Source organism: Phaenicophaeus curvirostris, chromosome 4, assembly GCF_032191515.1.
Source record: "Phaenicophaeus curvirostris isolate KB17595 chromosome 4, BPBGC_Pcur_1.0, whole genome shotgun sequence".
Classification (NCBI taxonomy): Eukaryota; Metazoa; Chordata; class Aves; order Cuculiformes; family Cuculidae; genus Phaenicophaeus; species Phaenicophaeus curvirostris.
This window is the reverse complement of record NC_091395.1, coordinates 66,865,261-66,891,229: the sequence shown is the minus strand read 5'-3', so window position 1 is coordinate 66,891,229 and position 25,969 is coordinate 66,865,261. Positions and strand designations below refer to the sequence as shown.

Here is a 25,969-nt window from a genome sequence, read left to right as displayed (position 1 = left end):
GAGCTTGTTATTCCTCATCACAAGCCAAAACACAGTACACACCTGACAAAGCTTCCTCCCAAGTTCAGCAGCACCCAAGAGCAACTGTGACACATTTGAAGACATTTTTGGACATGAACCAAAAAGCCACCATACTCCTGCCACGAAAAAGATGTCATATCTAAACCCCAGCCGTCAATAAGGATGTGATAGGATTCTCTGTTACGTTTCAGACATGCCATGGACCATACCCCTCCACGTACTAAAGAAAGAGAAACTTTTAAAACAATTTCAGCAGCTCAGAATAAAAATTTATAATTAGCACTTACCACTTAGAAGATTAATCTCTTTCCTTTACTCTCTAGGTCACCAGGATTTATTTTCTGCACCACAGAAATAACAGTCTCCTCTAATTAGGCACACACTTTTAAGTCATAGGTGGCACGGAAAGCTTCTACTTCGCCATGACCCCAAATCAAAAACATTCAAAAGCTTGTATTCACAAACTCCAGTATGGGGAAGGAGTTTGTGCTATTCTCTTTTTTTTTTTTAAATTTATTTTGAAAGTAGAATTGATTCCCTTCTATGTTCCTTTATTTACTAGGATTAACAAACAACCTGGTAACAAAGGCCCCTAAAGCATCTGACAAAGCCTTAAAGATTTAGGTGATGTATGTTGATATAGAAGCAACAATACTATTCTTCTACAAGCCTCCAGCTACTAAAGGCAGGGGAGGGCAGGGAGAGGAGGAAGGTCTACATCCAATATAATTTATTCTTAAACTCAGATAGAACACCTGCTACTTTTTTTTTTTTCCTGCCTATAAAACCCACCTTTGATAGCATTGCAGGTGATTTGAGGAATCACCTTTTATATTCAGCTGAACTGATTTTTTTTATTAAATGTTAACTTTTTGTCAGCTGCTTCAAATTTGCAAGTAAAAATAAGAGTTTGTTCTTAAGGAAAGATTTGTAACCTTATAGATAGCTAGGAAATACTAATATAACAGCTTGAGATTACTTATTTTATTGTTTGAATTAATTTGGTGTTTCTTTTCCTTTTGAAAAATCACTTGTTTTCCTTGTTAGAAATTCAGCAAAGAGCCCTAACCAAGGCTTTTCCAGAGCAAGACTTCCATCACAATTTTCCTGCTAGCTTTTAAAACAGAGAAAGTTATGTCAATAGATCTGAAACTGCTTATTGTGAGGACTGTATTAGAAAGCCATGGCTCCATGATTTTTAAAAATAAGGGGGAGGAGCAGCAGCAATGAATATTAAGCTCTGCTTCAACTCCTTCTGCCTTTTAAGGATTTGCATAAATGTATCCTATTTGAAATAAATTTTTATATTTCTGTATACGTATTCATGCTTTTTTTTATTACTAGGCTGCTAAAGTACTTCTGAGATGGATAAAAAGACTTTCAACAGAAAAGCACTTACAATATTTAGTTGTATGCTGAAACACTTATTTTGCAGTAGTGAAATTTTGCCCATCTGCTTGGTGATTCTGCTTAGTGCTAGAAAATACAGGGTGAGGGAAATTTATTTATAGGAGCTTGAACATAAATGGAATACAGATATCTCCTGAGCTAGTTTTGCTGTTGAGGAAGTAAAATTTGACTTACTTAGGCATCCAAAGTGGAGGAAAGATACTTCAATATCGATCCAGGGGAAACAAAGGCTCACTTTTGCCTCTGCCTATGCTTTGTGGAATAACATGAAGGAACACCTGCAGGATCCAAAATGATAGAGAGCCATCAGGCTAGAAAGAATAACAGAATTACGATTTCTCATCCTGTAATTTCTGTGTCATTCATAAGGGGCAACACAGTTTAGTGTCAGGAGTTTCTGTGTACAATGAAATGAATATTAGTGGTAGGCGTAGCACATGAGGGTTTCCCTTTTGATCCACGTGGCCCAAAGTACTATCTTCTTATCATTTGGGATTTACATCTGCAGCCATCAAAATGTCTACAATATAGAAAATCAATCTTATATCGATAATTTTGACTTCAACTAATAACTGTAGATGTCTGCACCCATGTAAAACTAGTAGAGAAAAGTGATTGGGATTTTTCCAAATTACTGCTGCCCTCTAGTTGAGAGCTGAAGAAGAGCTCACATGTGCAAAATGGTCTCCATTTTTGTAGGTTTACCTGTAGATCTAAATTGCAGTTTGTAGTAACATCTTTCCTCTTAAATCACAGAATCACACAGAATCACAGAATAACCAGGTTGGAAGAGACCCACCGGATCATCGAGTCCAACCGTTCCCATCAAACACTAAACCATATCCCTCAGCACCTCATCCACCCGTGCCTTAAACACCTCCAGGGAAGGTGACTCAACCACCTCCCTGGGCAGCCTGTTCCAGTGCCCAATGACCCTTTCTGTAAAGATTTTTTTCCTAATGTCTAGATCTTTTTAGATCACTTGGCCAGACACCACACCTAAATATATATAAAAAAGTCAATAAACCTAACAAGCCCAACACCTTCTGTTTCTTGAATGCCCAGCCTTGGCATGTAGCAGTATTTCTTCAGAAATATGAGTAAAGATTTTCTATTTAACAGAGGAGGGCTGAGGCACAGTGGAGCTTTTGTCAATAAGGATATGAAAATCATCAAAACTCTAGATGCTTCCAGTCTATATTTTGGCCTTGGAACCATCTTATAAGTCCATGTATGGACTTTCGATTACGTGAAATGTACCTTCACTTGCCATTAGAGATAATAATGATGTTAAGGTATGAACACGTGGGGGCATGCTATAAAAAGATACTTAATAAGTTTAAAGGTACACAGCTAAAACAAAAAATTATAAAAGGCATTAACATGTTCTTGGCTCACTCCACTAAATGCACAGTATGTGTCATGTCCATTCATTATAGTCAGTAATAATTTTCCACATTTTTCCTGTGCTCCAGAAAAAGAATATTGTGTTTCCATTCCTTCTTATTTTCTAGTTGACAGCTGTGCGTATGTTATCCCCAAGCCCCATCTAAAACCTTTACGTTATCGTCAGGTGGGTATATACCAACTGGGATTTTCACCTTGTGGAAAGAAATACAAACCAGCTGGCACCTTCTCTAAGCCTGGCAAGCAATACTGATAGTACAGGGCACCTTTGATGCAGCTGGAGACATGGAAGCATTTGGTCACAGCTGCATTTTTCTAGGGACTGATGTCTGCAAGCCCAGGTGTGTCCCTAGCAAAGTGTGCCAGAAGCTTCTGTAAACTGTCACGCATCTTACCAGGCAAAGTCTTACTTGCAGATGGTCCTATATGAGAGTTTTATCACCCAGGAACAGTCTAAATTCTGCTAGCATGATACTGTATTTGATTTTTTTAATGTAAGAACTGTGTTAGAGATGCAATGTAGGACAAGGAACAGGAAATCAGCCTGTACTGCAAAACAGAGTTAAATTGACTCAAGGCCAATGGATTGTAACACCATCTACTTCAAGTGAGAAGCTGTAGCTTCACATAATGAATAGTTTTCCAAGGAGCCACATTTGCAAGAGATCACCTTATGCTTAATAAGTGTTAAACTCTCCACAACAGGCTCAAAAGGGACAGGAGTATATTTCTTGCGTGTTTACTACAGAAAGCACATTATTTACATGTTTACCGATATCACTGGTTGCACACAATGGGTGACATGGCACTGGAATCCTTGCAAGCTTCATCTGCTGTTCTCAAATTAAAATTAAATTTTTGCCAATGTTTTTGCATTGTGTAGTGACTTTTATATTATTCATGTTTTGTCTGGGCTCTTCCCCAAACCATCCTTCGCATTTGTATCTCAGCACGTTTCATTGCTGTATCCTGGGTGGTTGCCATTCTTGTGTATAAATTATATACTGATGTTAATCATTACCTGCTAGACTTCCTGTCATATGCAGCCGTCTGCAATATTAAAATCTATTTGTTCTGACCAGCTTATCAAGAGCTGACTGCTGACATGAGAGAACAGTCCTTGATTGTCTCCCTATAACAAAGATTTCTTTCATCCTCAGCCATTGTTCTCTTTGATGTTAATTCATTCTTTCGGTTTTCAAAGTTTGCCTGGGAGTTTTATTTGACCTACTGATCATAATGCATTTAGGTTTGTAAAGGGTAATTGATGTCTAAGTCATAACTGCTGATGCAATATTTATATTCTGCTCACAGTGTGAGAGGAGCTTTGCATAAAAGTTTTTACAGACATCTTGATAGTGCACTGCAGACATCTCAATACAGTGCTATGTTATTATTTCATTACAGCTGCTTCACGCTAATTCATTATTTATAAACACGTGTACTTCTGGCTCAGTGAATAGTTGGCAATTTATTTCCATACCCAGAATCTCATTTTAAGATCTCAGCCTGTTATTTATCTGAAACTTCAGACTTGACATATATTTTATTTATTATCAATGTCGTATCAATACAACAAATACTGTAAGGTAGTGGAGAGGTAACTACACAAACAGGGTACAAACACAAGTTTAGCTCATTTTGGCAGCTGTCCCAGATCTGGTAATTCTATTTAACGTCAGAAAAGTCTTAACTGAGATTTGGGATTTGACATAAATTAGACTAGTTCAGGTCCAGTTACAGGACTGTAACCCAGTAGTCCAAAGCAGTCCAGCCCTGAATTCCTGAGAGATATATGACTCAAAAAGAAAAAAAAAAAGTAGAAAAGTTTTTTATACATAGACATTTAGGGAGGTTTCTTCACAAAAAAGAGAATCAGTAAAAAGCAAATAAGGGTCACAATTGTATTACTCTGTCTTCCAGAAGATATAATAGTTGTCAAGAGACAGCAGCTTGAAGTAAATGTGAGCTAATAATCAGATTTCAGCTTAAAAAGTATAGAAATACCAAAGTTTCTTAGGACCTTAAGCTCAGTTTTCAAGACTGTCTAATTGAACTTAAAGGCATGACATGCCCAATACTGCATTAGCTAGCACAAACTGACTAATTGTTCCTTTAAGATTTACTCCAAGTTATTATTTGACCTGAATATCTTGTGATACTATGTTAGCTTTGAACACAAAGCTAAGGGCTCATCAGATTAAACAGCTATGTGCATTTGTTGTCTTCTCTATTCTGGATTACCACGTAAATCGTAAATCACTTCTGGCAAACAACCAGATGATTTTTTTTTCCACAAGAATTCTTTTTGCTGAAATGTCAAAGCTTCTTTTTCATACCCAGTTCAGAAGTTCTAGTTCCTCTCCCTCTTACTGTACCCTCCATTGAGAAACTTTTTAAATATGACCCTTTTCATACTCAATTGGCAATGACCTAAAGAGCTTTAAAAACAAACAATCAAATGAAAGTAATAATTTTATTGGGCTGGAAGCTCATGACCTGCCCATTGTTGGAAAGTCCAGAAATATTAGAAAAGTTCCTTTTTCTTTTGTAAACTCTACTCCTCCAAGCAAAGCACTAAATAAAAATAATGTATGACAACTTTGCTGTGAAAGTCAACTTTAAAATACAAGTATTATTAATTGTATATTCACTCATTGGATTCCCTGAATTTTGAGGGTAATAAAAGGGAAAAAAAAATAAAGATAGGGAAGTACTTTTTGATGTGGTTAACTTCACTTAAAAACACAGGGGAAAAAACCCAAAGAACTGCTTGAGCTATACCAGCTTCTGCAAGAATGTGTATTTCATCAGTCCACAAATCTGCAGTAGACCCAACATACAGAATCACACAGTCAAGTGTAATGCTAATATCTGTTAATGAACATACATTGTATTGATCTGTTTTGTTTTAATTTTAAAGTGCTTTCTCTTTTTGTCCTTCAAAGGAAGCCATATTTCCCTTACTTGTTGAGGGAAATCCATGAAGATATATTCTGTAAGGTGATGAGGATGCATTTCTGGTTACTAGGATGGTTAGGAATGCAATAGACAGATAGTGAAGATGTTTTTTCTTCTTGTACAGCTAATGTAATAGAGAAGATGTGTGAATGTCTATAAGAAACAGACACAGTTTGAATACACAGGAAGAGTAAACATTTTGCCTTGTATAGAGTTTTCTAAAAGAATTCAGTATGAGATTGAGGATGTGGAAGATGAAGCAGGATCATAAGGACTTCTGAGTGCCAATTTAATTTCCAGTAATGACACGAGTGGTACAAAGTGCTGACAGTTTAGAGGCTGACTTTTCAGCCTTCTTTGCAGAGGCAGGACAAGCTGTTTCCTTTTCAAAATGAAAATTGAGAGCTGACTGCCTACTACCCTGAGATTTGGATTGGTAACAAGAGACTGAATCTTACATTGCCCTGGTGAGTCTATCTGCCCACTTTCAGGATGGATCATTGTCCTGAGAGATCTCAGCTCTTTTGCCTATGAGACTGGATGATCAGTTTAAATCGTTGAGTGTAAACTTTCTTGACAGCTCTTTCTGGACAGTTTCACTTTGACTGTAAAGACAACAATTCCATCACACTTTTGCTATAAACCCTTTCAAAGCCAAATTCCTTAGCAAAGGAGACAATATCTTTCTTTAGAACAAGGATAGCATTAAATTCATCAGAATTCAGAATAAACTCTGGCAACTACTTTGGCCATAGATCACTTATACATTGAACTGCAACCTCTTTCCTAGTAATGCTAGTGTCATCTGTACCATCCATGATATTAAACTATCTCCAAAAGTAATTCGGATGGGGCTTTTCCTTACCTGTTTTCTCCTGGATAAGTTGGAGAAGATCTGTTTTGGACAGTAGGCCTTGAAACTGGTGATTATTCACTGGTTCTTTAGTTGGAGTAATAGGTTCTTACCAGTGGCAGAACATGACTTCTCTGCTGGTACATGAAGTCTCCTAATTAGGCTTCTGGCAGGTGGAATTGTCCTAAACAATGAGAATTTTGAAGTCTGTAACCTGAGCTTTCCATTTGTTTCTGTAACTGGTAGAAAGAACTTTCAGAATCTTCTTCTAGCCCTAGGGTCCTCAATGCAATAAAAAAGCAAAGGCTTTAGCATGCAGTCTCCTTCTGCACTGATGCCCAGCAGAAAGGTCAAACTATCTTTTGGCAGCCTTGAAGCCCAAGGCAGTTTCCTCTTCATTGCATCCAATACGGATTGCATGCCCACCACCTTCAATACAACATTATGTCTAATTTAGCTTTTAAAGTAACATTCCTCCATAGCCACAGAGCTGGCATGATTTGCATTCATGATGGTTGTTATATGAAAAGATGATTAAAAACATAAATTGCAGCGATGCTGGAAGTCAGATCCTACTGGCATGAATGTGGAACAGACAAGACGGATGCTGCAGCACAGTCACAACAGAGATGCTTTACACATTTCACCTACTGTGGTACACAGCGTATATACATACATACATGGATATTCATTCATCATCTTCATTTTAATGAAGTTGTACAAGGCCAATTGCAACTCAGCTGGCACACTTCAGTACACCTGGGCAGCTCAGGAGAGCTTTCCATGGAAAACAGGTGGTAAAAAAATCGCAGGACGGAAAACAGGTAACAAAAGCACTTCCCAAAACATGTTGTTAAAACAATCAATAATGCAACTCCAAAACAAATGGACAGAAAGTGACAGAGAGTAGCTTGGTACCAAGACTTACAAGTTCCCAGTTTTAAGGAATGCCTGAGTAGGAGCGAAGGGTGGAATCTGACAGAGCAGCATAAATTCATGAGTGACACAGAGGCAGTGAAGAGGGAATGATATGATTGCCACCTCTTCTACTACAAGAATGAGAGGACATCAAATAAAGATAGCAAATAGTGGGTTCAAGACAAAAGCAGATGGTTCAACACAACACGCAGTTGAGCTATGACATCCCTTCCACAGGATTTAGTTGTCTGCAGCATGCAGGAGTTCAAACAACTGGCTAAGACAAGGGAAGTAAATTCATGAAAGGTTCTCTGGAACAAAGTAAACACATCTGGCTCTGGAAGCCCCCCCATCAGATACCCACTGCTAGTGACTGTCAGAAATAGGAAACTGGGTTGAAGTGTGCAATCCTGTGTGGCTGAGTGCAGGTTCACGTTCTCCCCAGCAGCAGCAGTTATCTCCAGGGGCTCTCAGTTCTCATCAGCTGAATGACAAGAGAGCTGCACTGCTACACTTCCACAGAGCCAAGGATCACGACACCCTATCAAATCACAAGCGCACTGCTATGGAGCAACTCTCACTTCAGTTACCAGTGCAGGATGGGAAAGTTATGAGTGTTTTTATGATTACAACTGTTAGTTAAGTATTACCTTTTAGACAACTGTAGGTGGAAAAGAGCATAATAAGTACGGTAATATAAATGCAAAGCAGGTTTTCACACCCCTCTTCCCTCATCCTGTTTCTCTAACTCCAGGCTGCCCTGAACCCAGTCCGAAGACAGCATCAGAGGAGCCGTGCGGTACAACAGGCTTATGTAACCACAGCTGTCTCCTTCTGGGCTTGTTGAAACAGATGCTTTGGGTTTTTTTTTTTTTTTTCAAACATTGCTTCTTCCAGAACTAGATTTTCAGACTGATGACATGCTGAATAAGCTGGCTTTAATAAAACACCGTGTGTCCTTGTACTCTCAGATATGAAGGATCAGAGAGAGTTCACCTGCTCCAGAAAGCACTGCCTTCCCCTCAACAAACCTACACTTGCTGCCAAACATCTGTGCGGCGCGGCGCTGCCTGGAGTCCAGGCTGCGCCAAGGAACAACGCAAACATCCTCATCGTCATTCCCTTGCCGTTCTGGGAACATGCTAAAGCACCTGTGCACAGATTTGCTTTGCTAGGGGATCACACAAAGCAAGTAGGGCACAAAATGCAGAAGAGCTCGCCCGGAGAGCACGGGGGGGCTGGAGGGAGAGCTGGTGGGCAAGAAGGTGAGCGCAGCGTGCGGCTCTGGATGAGGTGGTGGGGAAGTTTCTGCTGGTGGAGGATGGGGTGGCGGGGGAGGATGGAGGACGGGGGAGAAGAGGGGGGAGGAGGAGGATGGGGGGAGGAGGAGGATGGGGGAGAGGAAGATGAGGGAAGGAAGATGGGGGGCAAGAAGGATGGGGGAAGAGAAAAGAGGATGGGGGAGACGATGGGGGGAGGAGGAGGATGGGGGAGAGGATGGGGGAGGAGGAAGATGGGGAGAGGATGGGGGAGGAGGAAGATGGGGAGAGGATGGGGAGAAGGAACATGGGGGAGACGATGGGGAGGAGGAAGATGGGGGGAGGAGGATGGGGGAGGAGGATGGGGGGAGGAGGATGGGGAGAAGGAGGTTGGGGAGGGGGAGGATGGGGAGGATGGGGAGGAAGAGGATAGGGAGGGGGAGACAGAGGATGGGGAGAGGGAGAAGGAGATGGGGGAGAAGGAGGATGAGGGGAAGAAGGAGGAGGATGGGGGAGGAGGAGGATGGGGGAGAGGATAGGAAGGAGGAAGATGGGGAGACGATGGGGAGGAGGAAGATGGGGAGAGGAGGATGGGGGAAGAGGATGGGGAAGAAGATTGGGGGAGAAGGAGGCTGGGGAGGGGGAGGACGGGGAGGGGGAGGATAGGGAGGAGGAGAAGGAGATTGGGGGAGAAGGAGGATGGGGGAAGAAGATTGGGAGAGAAGAAGGATGGGGGAGAAGGAGGACGGGGGATGGGGGAGAAGGAGGACGGGGTAGAAGGATGCGAGGGAGGAGAAGGCGCTGGTGGGGGAGGAGGCTGGGCGGAGGCGGCGGGCTGCAGCCGCGGAGCGCGGCGGGCGCTGTAGAGGGCGGGCGGCGGCGCGGAGCTGCCCGCGCCTCCCGAGGAGCCGCCGCGGGCGCGCGGCACCTGCCGGGGCGGGGCGGGGCCGGGCCCCGCTGCGGCTGCGGCTGCGGGCGGGCTCGGGGCCGCGGTGACGGGCGGTGACGGGCGCGGCCCCTCCGGCGCGCCATGAGCGCCGGCACAGGTAAAGGGGCGGGGGGGGGGGGGGGATCGCTGTCCTCCGAAAACAATCGCAGAAAATCCGCGCGTGTGTCTCTGTCGGGGGGAAGAGCCGCCGCGGGGCTCCGAGCGGCCCCCCCGGGCTCGGGGGCAGGAGCGCGGGGGTCTCGCCCCGGGAGGCGGGCAGGCGGCCGCCCCGAACCCGCCCCGCATCCCCGCGGCTCCTCGGGCGCCCTCAGGGGTTAACAGCTCGACCTTTTCTGCCGGACGAGAGCTCGCGGTGATGGGGAAGGTGAAAATCACGGAGGTGCCGCGGAGCCCTGGTTAGGGTGGCCGCCCTGGGGGATCCGGTTGCCCAGGGCAATGCAGAAGTAATTTATCCTGTGATAGATGCAGAATTTGAAAGCTGACTTGGAACTGTATTTTCCGGCAGTTCGGCTTCCATCCGTGCCGTGAGGCAGCAGGAGGGGGTTACTTCAGAGCGCAGCTTATCGCAAAATATGACAGTCTTCAAGGCAAATACAGGGCTGTGGGCTGGGGAGAGGGGGAGGCTTTGAGAGTTGATTGTGCGTTTCATTTCTGAGGGTAACCGTGGCTGCTAAATATACCCCCTGCTACAACAACAGGGAGATGTTGAATAGCTGCAATTACGTGGTGACTCTGTGTGTCAACATGCTTAATCATATCACATCCTCGCGGCAAGCCAAATGAGAGCCTAGTGCAGAAAAAAAAAAAGAGGAAAATGAGCTCCCTGTTATAACAGAGCGAGACCCTGGGTCAGGCACCTGCCAGGGATTTAAGTTAAAAGCCTAGTTAGGCGTTTCCTCATGTTTGTTGATGGTGTCGATATTTCCATGCGTGCTGGTCATTGTGGTCCCACATGGTCTGTGGGTGAAACATAGAATCATAGAATAAGCAGGTTGGAAGAAACCCACCGGATCATCGAGTCTAGCGTGTCATTCCTCTCTGGGGGGTGCCCAGGCCAAGAAAGGTGCCCGAGAGCGTGGGAGAGCAGCGTAAGCATGTGCTGCAAGGGTGAATCGAACCGCCTGCTACAAATCCTGAGTCTATTCTGTCCCCACAGGGAATCGAGATGGTTAATGTGGATAGTGACATCTGCATTGGAGGTGATTAAACTCCAGTACAGAATCCTATCCTTGCTTACTTGTCTGTAATTTCGACCAGAAGAATATGAAATACTGTGAAACGTTTAAATTTTGTAGCATCAGAATGGAGTCTGGTAGAGGGAGTATTACAGTCCAAAGTTGTGTTTTTGTAATACTTAAAATGCCAGTTAAATAGATTGTGAACGTATAAACCCAGTAGAAGTTAGTGCATAACAATCTAGTGCAGAGGAGACTTGACACAGTTCTACCTCAGTAATTGCACCAAACATGATGTAAGTGAAATAGCAAAAATGAGCAGTGCCAAGGTGCAAGTAACATCCTGAGGGGGAAAAAAAAAGAGACCATGGAAGTTTTTAGCTCTCTTTGAAAGTATAACTGGCAGTTTTAGGAGTATTGGTTTTAAGTTTAGTTTTAGCTTTGATGCTTCCATGTTTCAATTTTGCATGTCTGTGTGGACTAAGTAAATAATTTACAATCGATTTGTATGATAAATTAGATGTGAGGAGAGCACATCCATTCTGCAAAATCAAAGACAGTTTTCCATTGACCTCAATGTGGCAAGTATTGCACAGCAAATTTAATGCCACAGTTTGACTAAAATTACCGTTTCCAAAAGATTTCCACCAAAATTACTGTGGAAAGGCTGTAATTCAAAGTTTGGTGTTTACTGTAACAAAAAGATATGTCTGGTGCTGCAAAGAAAATAAGGGTGCAATGTGGTATTAAAATCAAGTCTACATGAGGTTCAAGGAATTGCTGCACTGTTTGGTAATCCAGGAGAAATCCACAGTCATCTTGTTACTCTTGAGATGGAGTAGACTGTTGCGGATCTGTGCTTATTGCTTCAGAAAGATGCATTCTGTGTTCCTTCTGGTGTCCATGCAACACAGCATCAGCTGTCTGTATCATGCAACCCCACAACCCGGTTTTGCCATTTAGATATTAGATTTGGCTTTAGATGTAGAGATGTGTGTATTTGGTAAACTTGATTTAGTTTGTAATACATAAGACACAGGTAATATTAATTCAAGTGGTCCAATAGTACATACTTTCAGCCATAATTCTGTTTTAAATCTAGAAAGCATATTAACATGTGGCATAGTAAACACAGCTCAAATGCATTATTACATATATTGTCATTAGATTTTTCCATGTGCAATATTCTTCAGCTAGCTTGCATATACTTATCATTAATCCCATCCAAATGTATTTCTGAGAGCTCATTCACTCCCCTTTTCACCTGTATTTGCATGGCATGGCTGTGCTTTTAGGATTCTAAACGTGTTTTTTAGAGTTTGTAATATAGTTATCAGTCTAATATTTCAGTTCTGTGCCATCTTGAAATCGTAACAAGAAGAACAGAGTAGGCTAAAACTTTTAGATTGAAAAAATTTTAGATTGAGAAAATTAGGTTCCCATGGATTACCATAAATAAAGTAACATGATAGCTATTATTAAACTGCAAAAAGTTTGCTTTCCTAAAATTTAGGGTCCTGACTTTATTATTTGACTAATCCATATCCCACAGGACTGCGAACGCCACCAGTGCATGATCACTGCAGCCCAGGGTGCTTCTAATCTTGACATCGCACATTATCTCACTTGCGTTTGTGATCATCAGGTCCAGTATCATGTCCCCTCTTGTAGGGCTGTCTGTTACATGGCTTAAGAAGTTCCTCTCAGTGTACTCCAGGAGTCTTCTGGATTACTTACAGCTTGACATGCTACATTTACAGCAGATATAGGAGTAGTTGCAGTCTCTCAGCAGGACAGGAGCCTAGAAGCATGATGCCTAGAATATGAAGGCTTCACCAGCAGGATCTTCTTGATTGGGCGACCTGAAGTACACACAAACCACAAGGTTGCCTTCGTTGCCTTGGTCTCTGAGTCTTACTCATAAGCTTTTAACCTGCTTGTGGATATTCTTCAGAGACCTCTCTTTGCATGCTATCCATTTCTTGATGTAGAGGGCAATACCTCCGTGCCTCCTTCCCCTCCTATCCCTTCTGAACAACCTGTAGCCATAGATAGTCACATTCCAGTCATGGGATTCATCCCACCAGGTTTCAGTAATGGCAACCAGATCGTAGCTTTCTAGCAGCATGGTGGCTTCCAGCTCCTCCAGTTTGTCGTCCATGCTGCATGTGTTGGTGCAGAGGCACTACAGCTGGGCTGTTGGCCATGTCACCTTCTTAGCATAACATGTCTTAATTGCTTTGAGGCATTTCATTGGTGTTTCCCTGTTAGATTAAATTAAATGTCATGACACAAATTCACATGGTTATTTAGTCTTTGAACTATTATATTAGAGGGAAAATTTGATTATGTGGATCAGAGAACAGCTAATGGAGTGTTACGACCCAATGGAGGAGGAACATTCAGTCATTCTGATTACAAAAACAGTTGGTCACGTAGAGTCCTGCTCTGTTTGAGAGACAATTCCCGTTCTCAGTTCACATGCAAATACGCTGATAGGAATCCTCTCTGTAGACAATAGTATGGCTGTTTTGGACTGTAGTATTATTCTGTAGTTAGAGACAGTGTTTTACTTTCAGCACTAGTAGCATTGAATGACTAGACAAGCAGCAAAAGTTTGGCTTGCTTTGGAATTCTCCAGCTAATGAGTGTGTGAAGATCATAACACACAAACCTCAAAGTTCTGAAATTAAACAGAATTACAACTATTTCATTCCATTTCCATTTTAGCTGTTTCTCTGAAAAAGTAAGCAATGACACATATATCCTAATGTTATTATCTTCCTTTAAAGTTGATATGCATATAATGTGTGTTTCTTCTTAGATTGTAAAATATAGGAAGCCATATCTTAGGATTCTTTAAGGTTTTGGTTCAGGATTCTTCTTTACAGCTCTTTAGAAAAGGATTTCAGCTCAATATATGACATCTGTTAAATGGCATCATATTCTTGGTCTGTAAGAATGTACAGTGCAGTTACAAGGGGATGAAGTAGGTCAGAAGACATAATCAGGTGGTGGTACATCAGCTCGAGACCCCTGACTGCAGGACATCCTGGTGGCCACAGGCCTTTGCATGCTGCCCCAGTGCTGCAGGAGATCTCTGGAAAGGTGGCTAGTTCTGCTTTAAAAATCCCAGACATTTGGCTTCGTGAGCAAGATCTGTTTCTTGCCAATTTGCCTGTTTGCAGCACAGTGCCTGAGCAGTAACGAGAACCCTCTGTGGCTGCTGTCGGCACACGTCTGTCTGCCATTTCAATACAACGTTAAAGTCAGTAAACTTTCAGTTTTGCTTCTCAGCTCATTAATGGCTTATATAGAATCATAGAATGCTTTTGGTTGGAAAGGAACTTTACAGGTCATCCAGTCCACCCTTCCAGCAGAAGCAGGGACATCTTCCACTAGAGCAGATGGCTCAGAGCCCTCTCCAACCTGACCTTGAATGTTTCCAGGGGCAGAGCCTCCACTACCTCCCTAAGCAACCTGTTCCAGTGCCTTGTCGCCCTTATTGCATCCGGTCTAAATCTACCATCCCTTAATACACTTAATGTCCAATAATCAGTTTTATCATAAAACCATAGATGGGTAAGAAATGTAAAGAAAATTAAAAAATTAATCAAAGCATGGCCACTGGGGTAACCTTTTCCCTCTCTTACTGTCTTCTGTGCAATGGGCTGGACAACATTCATGGAGAAGAAAGGAAACATTTTTTTTTTTTTTCTAATTTGTCTAATCATTCCCACTCTGCGCTACACAAACCCAGGCTTTTAGCAATGGAAAACCATCTATCTTGATAATTGTTAATCTTAAGCTCAGTGCTGCATTTTCCAGTCCTGCTGGGGCATTGCTGGTGCCATTGACTCACCTTTGGACTTTGGGTTCTCAAACAAAACATGCAGTGCTCACAGTAATGAATTCCACATATTTATGTAGAAATGGGCTGTGCTGCTTGGGGCTTTTTGAAGTAGAGCTCTGTAAGCATCTGGATGAGAGGAGGCACAACCAGCAGGGTTGTGGCTCTGCACAGGCAGGGGAGTGGATGGGCTTTTGAGATTATTTGACAATTTGCTGGCTTACAGTCTGCATCTTTAAATATAACCTTCAGGCAAATATTTCTGTATTTGGATTATTCCCTGTGTCAAGATCCATTAGCAGTGTGTCAAGTTCCTTAACTGTTACCGTCTGAAATGCTGGAATGTTTTTTCACAGCTTATTAGTTGATGTTCATGCTCTGAAAAGTAGATGGGGTATTGTTTTGCATGAAGCATGGTTACTTATTTTTCCATTTCAGAAAAGGAATGTGAGAGGAATATAAACTCCGTTCAGTGAATATTTCTGTCTGCTTTAGGAGCCATTTTTCTCCCTTTCTTTGTAAAAGCAAATCGGTCTTCTACTGACATTAGTCAAACTGACCAATAACTTTATTTTGGTGGTTCTCTGGATCCTGTAGAACAAATTGTAGTTGAAGAAATAAAAAAAGTCTAAGTGCAACTGGCCATGAAAAATAAACATTCCTAAATTGTAAGTTATTACTAGTGGTACTTGAAAAAGACTTTAATGTTCTTGTAATATGGTTTGGGGTTTTTTGCTCTTTAGAAACTATTATTTTTAATTTAAATAATAGTGTCATTGAGAAACAGTAACAGAACCCAGCTGCTCCTGTTGGTGCACATGAGGAACAAGTGTGGTATCTCGATTGCTCCTGCATACCAACTGCTCACAAACACAGCATCCAGTTCCTCGGAAGTTTTCAAGTACCTCTTCTATAATTTAATTTATAGTATGAGGCACACTCTGATACTTCAGAAGATGAAATGTGATTGTTCCACATTCGTGCTGTTTCCTCTTGTGAAGCTCATTTGAGCTTCAGAGGGGAAAACAAAATTCCTCACCCATAGTGGTTTATGGAGTTAAATAGCTGGTTATAGTATAAATGTGGAGCACTAAACATACACTAGTTGTGTTCCTTCAAGTCCATTTCACAGGATGACAAATGAAAATCAAAACCCTGTGAAGTTGTTCATATGGTGAAATCCTTGGTGAAGCAGGAGTTAAAGTTCGATGCATATCATGTGAAGAAGAAGCCACAGAACCTGTTCTGCTTGAGTGTGTCATGCAAGAGATTTTTCACTTTAGAAAATAGGTCGGATACCTCCTTCCTCTCACAGATGTGTCTCTTGAGGGTTCATGGGTAGCAGGAAATTTCAGAAGTAATACATAAGGCAATTTACTAGTTGATGCCTAATATACACTGGGACCTTCTCTGCTGAGCAATGTTAAGTGGGACTAAATATGCAGTGATTAATTTGGAGAGTTCTTGATCACAGACCACTGCAGGTTTTGCTTGACTTATTTCTGTACTGTTTTCATTGAGTTACATTTATAAATCCCGGATTGCCACAAATATTGCAGTTTAAAATTATGTAAATACTCCGTAAATCACAAAAAATATTTTTAGTGTAGTTGTTTTCATCTAAGTTACTTTTGTTTACAGTTTTGTAAACAGTTTGCTCTGTTTACAAATTCTCTACCTCTCTTTTCCTGTTGATGTTCTTGGTATTGCAAACTTAGCTGAGATCTGCAAGTCAAACAGGTATTTATGTTCTTTGCTGGTTAAAGGAGGATTTTGATAGAGTTCAGCTGATGAGTTTGGCTTTACAAAATTGTGTAGGGTTTGCCTTGCTTCCCTTTCTTTTGCTGTTGCAATACCAGTAGCATTAAAGCAATCACTCAGTTACAATTTCAGTTGCAGCACAGATACAGAGAATCTAATCTTTAAGGTTGCATACATAATAGTGTAGGGCACAGAAACTGATGGAAGCCACAGAAATGGGCTCTGTTGCCACTGTTACCCTTGATGACAGGAGGTGGGAATGGAACAGGGTTTGCAGCCAAATCCCGTATCTGGGATACAAGGCAATTGGGAACAGCTGGGGCTGCGTATGTCTGCACCGTGAGCTGCAGCAAGTGTCTGGCAGTGACTCCAACACCTCACCCCTGTGACTTGCACATATGCTCTCTGTTCTGCTATCTGTTAACCTGGCTATAAGTCAGGCACAAAGAGTGCCAGTTGTCGTGTTTCTGCTCGCAGCCTGAGCCTCTGTGTGCTCTGTAGCTCCTGATCTACTCAGACTAAAGACAGCCCTGTGTTATGCCATTTGCTTTGGACCAGCAATGGAAGTGTGCCTGGTTGTAGGTAAATACTGACAGTAAGAGAGCAGTGTTGGCTTGCATGCTGCCTTGAACCTCTCCATGACTAATAGTGAGTTGGATACAGTGTCCACACCTGCTTGGTTAACAAGGAACTACTGAAGAGAGTCCAGTAGAGGGCTACAAAGATGGTTAGGGGAGTGGAGCACCCCCTTTACGAGGAAAGGCTGAGACCTGGGTCAGTTTAGCCTGGAGGAGAGAATGCTGAGAAGGGATCTAATCAATGCTTATAGATATCTAAAGGCGGGAATCAGAAGGTTGGGGGCAGACTTTTCAGCAGTGCTTGGCTACAGAACAAGGGGCAATGGGCACAAACTGGAGCACAGGGAGTTCTACCTGAACGTGAGGAAAAAATTCTTTACTGTGGGGGTGACAGGGCACTGGAACAGGCTGCCCAGGTATGTTGTAGTTTCTCCTTCTCTCGAGCTATTCAAAACCTGCCTGGACGTGTTCCTGTGCAACCTGCTGTTGGGGAGCCTGCAGAAAGGTTGGACTAGATGATCTCCAGAGGCTCCTTCCAACCCCAGCCATTCTGTGAACAGAGTCCAGACCCAAATCCTGCTGTGGTCTGTGTAGCACTGTGATGAGAGGAGCTGCTATGTGCATCTCTTCAGTATAGGGCCTGCAAGGAGATGTGGGGAGGTCTGGAAAAGAGAATACAAAGGAAAATTGAATTGTGGTCTTAAAACCCCTGATGGATGGGTAGAGGGAAGAAGGAGCCAAGCTCCTCTCACAGTTGCTTGGAAAAAGGGTGAGAGGCAGCAGTCAGGAGTTGTAGCAAGGAAAATTCCTCTTAGTTGCAAGGAAAAGAAAAATCACAATTAGAGTATCTGGAGCCTGGAGGAGGGTGCCCAGAGAAACCTCTAACCTCAGAGACTTTCTAAATCTAATTGGTAAAGGCCTGAGCAACCTGACCTAACTCTGATGACTGCCCTCCCGTGAGTTGGACCTCTTGACACCTGGTCCAAAATTTACTGTGGGTATCTGAAGCCACCATTAAGTGAGGCTGCAGCTCTCCCATTGAGCAGCTACAGAGATGTACAGGCAGATTGAAAGTCTTGCATGGCCATTTACCAGTGAGTCTCCCAGGCCACGTTTTGATGGCTCATTCCTGCCTTGGAAAATTGGGACAAAACCTAGTGTCAGCTTCATTTGTGAGCTCTCCTTCATTAGACCCTGTAGAGGAACCATTTGTGTACCACAAATCTGTTTTCTGAAAGATAAAGACTTCTCCTGCAGGTTATGTATATGCAGCTGCAGAGCCCCTTCTTGAGTGGGATGGAGAGTTTAGGATGAACATCTGGCTTCTCCATCTCTGCGGGGACTTTGAGAAGGGCTAAGCATCCGTCACCCATGAGTAAAATCACTGTGAACTGCGGAGTATTTTGTCACTCTGAAACCTGGGCATTTTTTTATGTGCCTTAGTACAGAATTACATGTAAACATTTTAACATCTTTATTCTAATAACCAGTTTTTTTCATGGTGCAAAACTAAGATAATGAGCATCTCAGAGTCTGTCTTAATGTGTCCTTTGGCTGTGAGAACAACCAAAGCATTTCTAGCATCTTCTTTAAGGCTTCTGTCCTTATGAAACATAAGATCTTTAGTAGTAAGCATTTGTGTTTCAGTTTGCTGTATGCCACATTTATTGTCATTATTTAAGATCATAACACTTATTTGTACTGGCTCAGATTAAATGTCATTGTGGCCCAGTAGCCTGTGCCCATCATCCTGACCTAGGAACCACCATTAACAGTAGCTAGTTGTGTCTGTCTTGGTCTTGAATGTTTTTCAAGATGCTACTAAGTGATGCATCACCTCATGTGCTGAATTTACCAATTTTTCGGTACTGTGGCCAAGATTTAATTGTCTGCAGAAAGCCAGCATAAACAATAAACTATTATATCTTAGTAGAGCTATCCTGTTGCACTGCTGTAGATTTGATTATGTCTATATTATTAATTGAATTTGACCTAAGCTTTAAACCTAGGTTGTGCTGGTGACCCATAACTCCTGTTATTTCTAAACTTCGGGGTTAAATAATCTTTCTGAACTGAAATGATTTGCTACATTTTCAGGAAAATTGCTGAAGGCACCCATTTTACATTTCTTTCCGTAGATCTACAATTTTAACTTGCGATATGCCTGAGCTTTTTTCCAAGGTCACGGTTGATTTTCTGTGGGAACAACACAGTCTGTGTCCTGTAAAGAATATAAGACTGACGTTAGGGTGATGCTGCCGTTTCTCTGAAGAAATGCTCAGCTGGGCTTTCGGCATCTCGCCTCTGAAGCATACAAGGTCTGCATAGATCTAGAGGCATGCCATAGTGATGACTATTTTAGAAAGCAGAAAACAGCACGAGCTGCAAATTTAAGTTGGCAGAAGAAGCCTGACTGTTAAGCTAAAACTGTCAAAAACTGCTATAACATTGGTTGGATACTTGCTTGATTTACTCATTCTGTTATATATTAGAAAAAGGCAGCTTCTCAGAGCTTTTCTAAATACAAAGGTACTTAATGTTTTTGGAAATATATGGGAATGCTTTCTATTGGAGGCAATCTCAGCTTCAGTCCTGGTAATTGGCATTTAAGTTTGATGGTACTTGAGCAGTGGGAAGGGAAGACTTTGGAGGGGCAGTAGGGGCTACACATCCAGGAGGGCTGTTGTACTAACCTGTAAACAAGTCACCCTACGTGTTTCACTCCTTTTTTTGTCTCTAGGCTACAATTCTCTTCTGAGAAAAGAAGGCTGCAGGGAGACCTTTTAGCAACTTTCTAGTACTTAAAGGGGGCCCATAGGAAAGATAGGGACAGACTATTTAGCAAGGCCCAACAGGACAAGAGGTAATGCTTTTAAACTAAGAGAGGGTAGATTTAGACTGAATATAAGGAAGACATTTTTAGAAAGAGAGTGGTGATGCACTGGAACAGGTTGCCCAGGGAGGTAGAAGAGGCCCCATCCCTGGAAACAGTCAAGGTCAGATTGGGTGTGGCTTTGAGCAACCTGATCTAGTTAAAGATGTTCCTGCTCCTGCAGGGGAATTGGACTAGATGACCTGTAAAGGCCCCTTCCAACTCAAAGCATTCTGTGATCTTGCTGTCAGTGTTAAAGTAATTTTTGCTCTATTTGTTTAAGGTTTTTGTTTTGTGCATCTGTGTAAGCATTCTAAAATGTTATGCCCTAATACGAAATAATTAATGCAATAAAAAAACGGAAGACTTTAAATACAAATAATGTAATTAATAGGGTCATTGCTGTTAAATTAATATTCCCTGTATTTCATCTGACTGAGGAGGTGATTCTGTCTCTGGCATTGCTTACTGTCTAAACAGCTGAACTGTTTTTGGTCCTAGGCTGAAAGATAACATCATCCCCTTAGGTAGCTTCTGCTATACTTTGCAGGAACTCCTTCCTTTTTTGGTAGGATGTATCACTCTACAGTTATGTTCTCTGATGCCAGGGCTTCCCTTTGGTAGAATTTCATTATAGTACCGTTTGTGCTGTGTATTTTTATAAATACATTCAGCTGTTTAATAGTACTTTTCATCAATTGACTGCAGAGCTCTCAGAAGAGAGGTGAATTTACTTGTGCACATATGGGAACTGAGAACAGATCTGTGACTTGTGTTTGGCAGGATTAGTCAAGAGGGAAAGAATTTGAAATACCAAAGTCTGAATTAACTGTTGCATCCATTTGGTCAGTCCAACTTCACATGCGTAAGGCTTTATACATTGTGGGTTGTTTTTGGCTTTGGCATGAGTAGCTGACATTTGTTTGCAGAAATAAGAAAGGGAAGTGTATCCTTAATTTATTTGCCATCTTCCACTAATTTTTGAAAAATCAAATCTAATTCTTAGGTTGTCCAGCATCTCAAGGAGGGAAGGAAAGGGGGAAGAGTTGGGCTTGTAAAAACCAGCTACAACAAAGCCCGGTTCCTGCTGTTCAATCCATGCACCAGACAACCTAAGTAGTCACCCCTTTGCTTTTTGTTTTTCTCTGGATCATATCCATGAGGAGATTTCATTCCAAAAAGAAATCAGGATTGTAACTGATGTCACCCATCAGAGAAGACTGCACGTGTAAAATACTTTAAAAAAATAAGTAAATAAAGAAATAAATAAATAATCCCACAAGGACCTGACCCTGGAAAATGTTTCTTATTTTTACATGCTAAGAAAAGGCTGCACGTACTGGCACCGGAGCTGCAAGCGTGCAGCCCCACCAAGGAATCTGTGCAGCCCTCAGTGACGTCTGTCCCAGAAGACCCCTGCCAGCAGCTGCCACTGTCACTTGCCAGTTGTTTAAAGCTCTTCAAAGGTGGCTTAACATGGCAAAGAGATAACACACAGCTTTTTCCTCTAGAGGCAGGCTTAAGTTAGTAGTTCCTCAAAGGCCAGTGTTATAGATATGTGCAGAATAATGGAAAAGCCCCTGCTTTTTTCTCTGCTCACCCATCTCCTTTACCAGCTGGCCAGGGATGCTGGGGATGGAGGCAACTTTCCAGTTTTTCAATTTCTGCAACTTTAATCTCTCACAATCACATGAATGGATGGACGGGTGGACAAGGTGCTAAGGGGCATGGTTTAGTGTTTGATAGGAATGGTTGGACTCGATGATCCAGTGGGTCTCTTCCAACCTGGTTATTCTATGATTCTATGAATACAACAAATAATTTGAAAAATATTTGTGATCTGTCCCAGAAAAGACAGATAACGCCTCTCAGCTTTTGTATCCTCCAATAACCTGAAAGCTTATTTACTGAGGTGAAGGTTATTTCAGTCTTCAGGGCTTGAACTGAGTCAGGTTCATTTACTGGGTAAGTTGATCCAGATAAAGTGGACCTACTCCAAGCCACACGTAGCACTTCTGTCCAAAACAACTATGTTCATTTTAAGAAAAATCTGACCGAAGTGCACCAGAATGATTGTCCCGTAGCACTCTCTAAATAACTGTGGCAGCATCATGTCCTGGTATTCGTGCATTTGTCATCAGGATATGTTCAGAAAGAATGTAATCAGTGGTATAAGAAAGAGCATCTGCATAATGATAGTGGTTCTAGTGAGATGTGGAGCAGACAGGTTACACTGGGTTGGGGAAGGCACTGGGGACCAGCACAACACCAGCACAGGGTGGTTCTGAAGAATGCATTGTTAAGCAAACTTATTCAAGCGTTTGTGTTGTTCAAAGCATTTTCTGATGGAAGAAATCCTCAATATCGTGCAATAATGGGCTTTAACTAGGCTTCCAACCACAGAAGTGTATGTTTCAGAAGCTGAATTTTGAAAAGTGCACTTGAAAATATGTTCAAATTTATAGTTTATTTTAAGAAATTAATGAGGATTATTTTCCAAGGTGTTCACAAAGCCACTGATAAAACAACAGCCATTCCCCCTTTAGGGAATGCCTGTCAAAATGCGCTGTTGTAGAGCATCAGGGTAAGGCACGGGGAAGTTAAATTTGTTTTGCATGTGCCAAGAGTCTCAAGAAACCAGAAGCGCTAATGCTATGGATGCTGACTTATCAAAGGAGTGCAGCTACATGCAAGAGGATTAATTTTACTAATACATGCTTATAGTTCTTCAAGCTAGTAAGGCTTTATTAGTGCCTTTATTTTGAAATGGGCACTATTCATGTTTACGGCTTGGCATTTCTCATTTGCAGTGCCTGTCATAATGCTTTAAAAGTTATTCTAAAATTGATTCCTTAAAAGTTTTTGAGATGAATAATTTCAAATTGAAGACTAAATACCCTCTTTCATATATAATCCCATTGAAGCATTAGGAACAATGTACTAACATATGAAATAAAACTGTCACGCTGCACTTACTAAAAGCTGGCCCTTACCTTAGACTGGAAAATTTGAAGAAGCTTTTTTTGAAAAAGTTGGATTCAAATAAGAAGATTTTAGATTTGTATTGATAATATTACAGTCCAATTCCAAATAAAACATTGGTCAACTTTCTTGTGCAGATATAGATACTAAAATGCTAATCCCTAAAGTTGAATCCCTAGCACCTTCTCATCTATGCACTGTTGTGTTGCAAGTTATTAACTGAATACTCTGTTCTGGAAGTTTGCAGCTGTTTTATGTCATTTAATGCAAATCAATTGTATATAAAATATGCTAGACTATTAAATGCTTATTTGAGATAATAGTTCTGTTTGTTCAGATTGAGAAAACTAAATATGAAGTTAGAGTACATTTCAAAAACATAGGTAGGAAGCAAGAAAACAGGTTTTAATTATTATTTGTAATAAAATCAATAAGCAAAAAGATCTAGAACAGAATTGTAAAAGATTGCTGTTGGTTGCAGCAGTGATACATTAACATACTAAACTGGAGTGTGACGTTTTTCACATCAGAATTCAACAAATAGCAGCTTAATGAGTTAAGTCATTTCAGGGTCATCTGCTCAGTCAGTTGCCTATAGGATGGAAAAAATGAAGTATTATAGCAAAAGATACAGGGGCACATTCAGCAGTTCATGATTCAGTGCTCCAAGTGATGGAGATCTGCAGACCAGTTTTAGGTCCGGTGGTACCAGACGCATTGGTGAGGTGGTTTTGGTCCCTTTCTTGGTTTGGTAGGAGATGCTCAGCCACAGGTGTTGTCCCATTTCTGCTGGCCTGTTTCCCCCACCACAGCAGTAAGATCGGTGAGTGAAAGGGCTGTTTGTGGTGTTTCTGAGAGGAATATCACGTGTTGTGGAAAGATATCTTTTTTTTCCCCCTAAGATTTTTCCCTGTTACTTGGACTATACCAGTGAGTGGAACTGCCTGCTATCTTTGTCTGCTCTAGGAAGGCAGGTTGCCAACAAGATTGTGTGACTGCAGTTCTTACACTGGAGTACCTTGTTTTGGAGCATAGGTAGGACTTTGAATGACCTTATACTTTTTTCTTAAGTACTATAGTGTCACCAGTTTACCAGGTAGCATACAAGCAAAAGGAAAAACATTATGGTTACACTAGAGATTTAACTATCAATTAGGTCATGCATACACACAAGAAAATTAAGGGAGAAATCACAAGCAACATCATCTTTATTTGTAAAACAGAATACAAGTTGGAGCCTCTTTTTTAACCATTTAGAATTTGTTTATGTTGTTCATATAGGACAGGAATGAGGGGACTTAAAATCGTTAACCTTTTCTGCACCTAGGACCTCTATATCTAAATTAAAATTTTTTTTAGAAAAACAACTACAAAATGCTGCACAATCACTTATCTCCCAGTGGTGGTACTTAATTTAAAACATCATGAATTTCAAGGCTGTGATATAATTGTGAGACTTAACAATGCTTCTTATATTACAGTCAAAACTCCCAGAGCTCCCATGTCAAACAGTCAGCCAAAACTCAAAATGCAGCCAGATTAGCAGTGTTAATCGCATTATCTCTTATTTAAATTACAAGAGAGATGTGCAGGGTGTAGAAGCTGGAAACTGGATGCCTGCGCAGTAATGCCTGTGTCTAAGGATGTGATGCATAGGATATGTGGTTAAGTGGGATTGGTATTTACAGTCACAAAAAGCCACTACTTTTAAGGCAACTTGCAATGTTGAAAGTGTAACTTTGTAAACCAGGCTGGTTTCTGTGTATGTTTGATGTGTGTCTGATTTTAAAAAGGCTTCTCTGCTTCACTATGAGTTTTTGGTGGTGGGATCACCAAGCTCATTGAATGTCTAATATTTGGGTTGTAGGACTGTAAAGAAATTCCTCCTGAATTCTCAGGGTCAGTCCTGGGGTCAGACTGATGCAAATCTGAAGGCGGGCGCTGTAAATGCAAATAGGCATATTTGTTGTGATTGTTAGCACTACGGCACAAGAAATTTATTCTGACATTTATGTCTTAAAAAAAAAAAGTAATTCATTTAGCAATTTACACATGACTGTGCCTAAAATTAGCTTCTATTCTGCTAGAATGCAGTGATCTAAAGCTGCAAGTTCAGATCAGAAATGTTGACCCCTAAGGGCATCCCAGATTCCTTATTGACAGATCCAGAGAGAACTAAGTTTCATGCTAGGGCAAGATTTTAGAAGTAAGTCAGTTTTGCTGTCATGCCAAGGTCCTGCTGCTGGGTCAAAGAGGAGCAGTTCCATCCATAGGCTGCCTGGATGGCAGGGTCCTGAGTGTGTGAGGAGGGGTTGCAGAAGCCAGGCTCCTTCAGGAGATTGAGGAGGAAAATTAATGATGGAATTCTAGAATGGTTTGGGTTGGAAGTGACCTTGAAGATCATGTAGTTCCAGCCTTCCTGCCATGGTCAGGGACACCTTCCATGTGACCAAGTTGCTCAAAGACCCACCCAACAATTCCAGGGAGCGGGCATTCACAACTTCTCTGGGTAACCTGTTCTAGTGTCTCACCACTACCCCAGTATAGAATTTCTTCCTAATATCTAATCTGAATTTTATCAGAAACGGCACGGCCAGCAGTTCCAGGGAGGTTATTCTGCCCTTGTACTCAGCACTGGTGGGACCGCACCTTGAATACTGTATTCAGTTCTGGGCCCCTTGCTATGAGAAGAAGGGATCAAGGGAAGATAAAGGGAAGTTGTGGCTGCCCCATCCCTGGAGGTGTTAAAGGCCAGGTTGGATGGGGCCTTGGGCAGCCTGATCTAGTGGGATATCCCTGCCCATGGCAGGGGGGTTGGAACTAGATGATCTTTAATGTCCCTTCCAAGCCAAAATGTTCTATGATTCTGTGATTCTAAGAAGGATGTTGAGGCTCTGGAGCGAGTGCAGAGAAGAGCAACAAAGCTGGTTAAAGGGCTGGAGAACAAATCTTATCAGGAGCGGCTGAGGGTAG

At 41.8% G+C, this 25,969-nt stretch overlaps 1 protein-coding gene and 1 long non-coding RNA gene across 14 annotated transcripts in view; both read left to right on the top strand.

The window, feature by feature from the left end:
- The first annotated feature begins 8,528 nt into the window (after positions 1 to 8,528).
- Positions 8,529 to 25,969, top strand: part of ABLIM2 (actin binding LIM protein family member 2) — a 149,865-nt gene continuing 132,424 nt past the window's right edge. For 12 of the 13 annotated variants that reach the window (XM_069856392.1, XM_069856390.1, XM_069856386.1 and 9 more), the window contains exon 1: positions 8,529 to 8,835. In XM_069856392.1, the coding sequence (XP_069712493.1) occupies positions 8,544 to 8,835 (292 nt within the window). In that variant the 5' untranslated portion in view covers positions 8,529 to 8,543. Of the gene's footprint in view, positions 8,836 to 9,791; positions 9,876 to 25,969 lie in introns of those variants that run through there. The other variant, XM_069856388.1, reaches the window with a different exon arrangement.
- LOC138720295 (uncharacterized) lies at positions 17,001 to 21,302 on the top strand. Its single transcript, XR_011337383.1, has 3 exons — positions 17,001 to 17,146; positions 19,281 to 19,460; positions 21,021 to 21,302. It is a non-coding gene; the product is annotated as an uncharacterized lncRNA (long non-coding RNA).